This window comes from Charadrius vociferus, unplaced genomic scaffold, assembly GCF_000708025.1.
Source record: "Charadrius vociferus isolate BGI_N301 unplaced genomic scaffold, ASM70802v2 scaffold2424, whole genome shotgun sequence".
NCBI lineage: Eukaryota > Metazoa > Chordata > Aves > Charadriiformes > Charadriidae > Charadrius > Charadrius vociferus.
The window spans coordinates 6,884-11,473 of NW_009648107.1; the positions used below are offsets into that span (position 1 = coordinate 6,884).

Here is a 4,590-nt window from a genome sequence, read left to right on the forward strand (position 1 = left end):
GAAGGCAGGCGTAGGAACTTGAGCTGGGCAGACAAGTGGTTTAAAGCTGAGGTTTCCTACTTGCGCTGTGCTTCTAACAGGTAAACGTGTGATAAAGTTGGAGAAAGTGGAGGCTGGGTTTGGTTTTTAGATATTTTTTTTTTTTTTGATATTTTAAAGAAGGAGGATTCTTCTTGTGCCTTAGCGATTTAGTCCTCTCTATAATTCCTTTACTTCAACTTGATGTCAGGACAAAAAAAAAAAACCTCGTTTCTTTCAACGAAGGCAGCGGTGAAGAGGGCTGCGCTGGGCAATCCTTGGCCGTTCCCGCTGGGCGCAGTTTTCCTGGGTTCCCCCTCAGTTCTGCGCTCCGCACGGCTGCACCTCGTCGATGAAAAACCCCGTGGCTGGGGGGAGGAATCAACGCTGCGGGCTGCTGGTGCTGGAAGAGGCTGTTGCGGGGGTGTTAAGTACTCCACCACGCTCCGTCGCTGCGGGGCTCCAAGTATTGCATCAGAGGCGCCCGGTCGTGCGAGAGGCTTCTTGTACACTTAACGAAGAATATATAAAAAAAAAAAAAAAAGTACAGAAGTGAGGAAAAAAGGTTAAAGCACATATTTTACTGACCTTGTGCTGAAAAGAATCTTCCACCCCACCCGAAAGGAGACACTTTGCAACTATTTTGAGTTCCCGACTCCTTCCGGCTGTGGCAGCAGGTCCAACAGAGGCGGTCGCAGGCTTCCAAATGGTGAGTGCTGGCGGGGGGACCGCTGCTCGTCTGGCTCCGGAGGAACTCGGCGCCATGTGGAATCACTTACTCTGCTGTATTTAATATGCAAGTCAGATGTGCTATCGTATACACAACGCCGGGATACGGGGTTATGCTCCAAAGCAATAAACAGATATGACTGATAGTCAGAGCAGGCTCTGCTTTGTGTCTCCCGGCTCCTCTTCGTCTTTCCGTGCGGTGGCAAATCCAAAGGATAAGCCTCTGGCAGGGACCGCCCCGCGTGGGTTAAGCAGCGCTCTGTAAATCTGTGGGTCTCCCCCCCCCGCCCCCACAGATGGGTGACAGTTTTTCCTAGAAGATCAGCGTTTCCAGCTCCTGCCCTCAGAAATGCAAACAAACAGACTAAAAGGCACGGACTGATGCTGATAGTAAGAGTTCCAGTGTTTTGAGCTGGTAGAGAGACTTGTTCTACTTTCAGGCATTGAAAACAGCGTTCTTTGCTCGTTGGGTTTCCCGTTAAACACGTGCTTATGTGCAGCGCAAAGAATACATCACTTCTTCCGCATCTTTACCTGCACTGAGACCATCCAGTCATTTTTCTCTCTGCCCTCTCCCCAGCCCGAGCGCCGCATTGCGTGTCGTGCTCTATATGGGATTAAAATCCCATAAAAAAGAAGGTGTCCCGGCTTTCTCCAGGACTGTCCTCCCACAAGCATGAGCCACGACAGGATTTAGGATCCTTTCTGCAAAGCAAAAAAACTTTCCCATCTCCTGCCCCTTTCCCCAAATCGCTATTTTGTGATTTAATGGCAGGGTGGGGCGGGGGGGGTGAATGAGGAAGGCTGAAAATCATCGATCCGGAGCTAAATTCAGACCAAGATTTCACTTTGGATTCAGCACGCGGCAGCGCTCGGGCAGCGTTTGTCTGCGACGGGCAGCGTTGGAGCCGGAGCTGTGCTGGGGAGAGGGCAGATGGGGTGGGCTGTGTTCGTAGCGGCACGCTTTGCTCTCCAGCCTTATAAAAGCGTATTGTTCCGAAGCATTTGTAGAGTTTCAATTAGGTATTTTACTCTCTCGTCTCCTAAAACCGTCCTGCCTGTGGCAGCTGGAAGCATTGAATCCAGTCTGGGAAGAAAACCTCTTTTAGATGCTTCTCAGCTGTCTGACCTATTGCTCCGGTCGCTAACGAATTACCCAGCCAGCGCCTGGCATAGAGGAACCCTTGTCTTGGGCTGAAAACACAATTCCGTGCCCGCGTCCGCGTTGCACGGCGTTTCCTCATTAACCTGCTCTTAACGCCGGCTTCTCAGACTTCACTAAATGAAACCAAACTGTAATTTCTCTGAATTTTCAGAGTCGTTCCCTTGCGTCGTGAGAATTTGCGTTGCCTGACGTCGCTCGGCTTTCTCGGCAGTTTCTTGTGTGGTCGCTGCTGCGAAGTCTCAGTCGCCCCGTGTCGAACGGTCCCTGAAGCCGTCATTGAATCGGGCATTGTCTCCCCAAATCCGCTGGGGATTATGTGCGTGACTGACACCGTCCCTGGGAAGGGAATCCGCCTGGATGGATGGGAATTCTGTCTGGGAGTTGGTGCGCTGGAGAACTGGCAGGGAACTTCGTATTGTTTGTGATGGCTTTTTGTTTGCCTTCAGTGGAAAATTGCCCCCGTCTTGCATCTTTCATCAAAAGAACCAAAAAAACCCAACCCAAATTAAACCTGAAATTAATCCAAAGCGACTGCTTTATGAGCAAACGCCCTGAAAAGCCTGAGGTTGAAAGAGGAGGGAAATGCGTAGTGAGGAACTGCTGGGGACTCCTCGCCTGGCTTCATCGTGGAGAAAGCACTACGACGAAGGACAATGCTCGAGCACGCTGTCCTCCTGAAAGCCGCCTGGTTGGAGACCTAGAAAGTTCCAGCGCTGCGTGGGCAACCAAAAAGCTCAGCCAGGCTGGCCGGGATGGCCTTGGCACTGCACATTGGCCCGTGGCCTCTAATTCACCTCCCTTTTTATAGCTTACCCCGGGAGACTTGGAGAAGAGCAGCCTGGTCCCGCGTGGCGCTCCGCCTCGGCGCTTACTGCGTTGTATGCAGCTCCTCACAGGAGGGCTTGCCTGGGGATTTTGGGCGTGTTTTTCTCGTTTTTACTTAAAAAAGCGAGCTGTGGGGTAGAGTCCTTTGAACGGCTCTTGCATTAGTGAGGAGTTGCTGTAATCTGTTTTGCAGATCGTCTCGCTTCAAAGCGATTGCGGAGATTAAAAAGGCTCAGAAGGAGTGCTGAGGAAGAGCTGAGGGCAGGCTTTTTCTACAGCTACCTGTCAAACTCTTCAACGCAGAAAGAAGCTTAGAGCAAATTCGGTGGGACTCGGAGCGTTAGACGCTACGAGGGTTATTTTTCTTGCCCAAAGCTTGACACAATAAAGGGTGGGTAAACTTAGAACAGCTGGATGGAAGTCCTTGCGACGCTGGGGATTCAGAAATTAAGAGGAGGAGAGGACAGCTGGCTCACTGTTACAGCAAACACCTCTAGTTCTTGCGTGCCTGTTAAAATAAGACAAATTTAATCTCGTGGATTGGGGCTACAAGCTGATTGCTGCGTGTGTTGGGTGGCTGTGCGCGGTGTGGGCTAGCTGCTGGGTCGTTAAAGCTGGGTAAGCGCTCAAACCCCGTCTAGCAAATCTGGTGCTCCAGAAGAGGTGCCTGCTTTAAAAACAACTTCTCCTGAAAATGCTCTAATTATCAAAGTCAACGAGGGCTGAAGTTTTAGGCTCTGGTTTCCTAACTGGGGTGGAAAAAACACTTACTGTAACAGAGCTAATCCAGGTTTTATCCTGTGATTCACCGTTTGGTTATACATCCTCCCATGCCGAGTGGCACGACGGAGGTTCTCCAATTAGCTGCTTGGATTCTCCTCTGTGCTGTTACATGTTCTGTGTGCAGTCAAATACTCCCACCCAAATTACAGGGAGTTCTGCCAGAAAGCCACAGCTGGGGAGCTTTACGCCTCGGGTCACTTCTTGTGTCTCCATCCTGTTGTTTTGAGCTGGGTACGTGATGTTCAACACAGAGGCAGGTGGTTTCTGCAGGTCTGACAGTGCACGTGCAGGTCAGCTGCTTTATTTTTATCTTAAAAGTAGGAATGTCAATATTGAGGATCAGCTGAGGCAGGTGAGCAAACCTGTTGAGCCTGTTGACAGCCCTCTCGGGGAGGGAAAAAACACCTCGCTGCCCTGCTGCTTCGCAGCCTTTCCCAAGTCCTCTTCTGAAGGCTTTTCCCCAGGTTGGTTGGAAGGAGAAGAGCTTTTCTGTAGGAAGCTTTGTTCTGTAACTCGGTGGTTGCCCGTACGTTCCTCTTGCTGGCAGAGGCGTGTTCGTGTCGACATCGTGCACCCACAGCTTCCTTTGGAGCCGATGGTTTTTACTACGAGACATACCTGAGCTCCCTGGCCGGGGTCCTGCTCGCGTAGGTGGGAGCACGCTAACGTTTATGCCCTTCCGTTTCGGGATGCGGTGATACCTGAGGAAACCAGCGTCCCAGGCTCTTGCGTTCCGTGTCTGAACTCGATTCTCTTCCTGTCTCCTCAGTGAACGTCGTGGAGGCCCTCCAGGAGTTCTGGCAGATGAAGCAGTCACGTGGAGCCGATCTGAAAAACGGAGCCCTCGTGGTGTACGAGATGGTCCCCTCCAACAGTCCCCCTTACGTCTGCTACGTCACCTTGCCGGGAGGGAGCTGCTTTGGCAGTTTCCAGGTACGGTCTCTTGGCCGGAGGCTGTCCCTGTGGCGTGCCAGCGCTCTCCGAAGCCCTCTGACGCGGGGGGCCTGAGAATCTTTCCCCACCAGAATTAGTCCTCAAATACCTCTCCGCGCTGGGCACAGCGTTGACGT

The 4,590-nt window shown here is 51.8% G+C and overlaps 1 protein-coding gene across 1 annotated transcript in view; it reads left to right on the plus strand.

Moving 5' to 3' along the window:
* Positions 1 to 4,590, plus strand: part of LOC104285435 (LIX1-like protein) — a 10,256-nt gene that overhangs the window by 1,488 nt on the left and 4,178 nt on the right. Inside the window, exons 2-3 of the mRNA XM_009883889.1 lie at positions 2,124 to 2,296; positions 4,290 to 4,453. Of these exons, the coding sequence (XP_009882191.1) occupies positions 2,124 to 2,296; positions 4,290 to 4,453 (337 nt within the window). The remainder of the gene's footprint in view (positions 1 to 2,123; positions 2,297 to 4,289; positions 4,454 to 4,590) is intronic.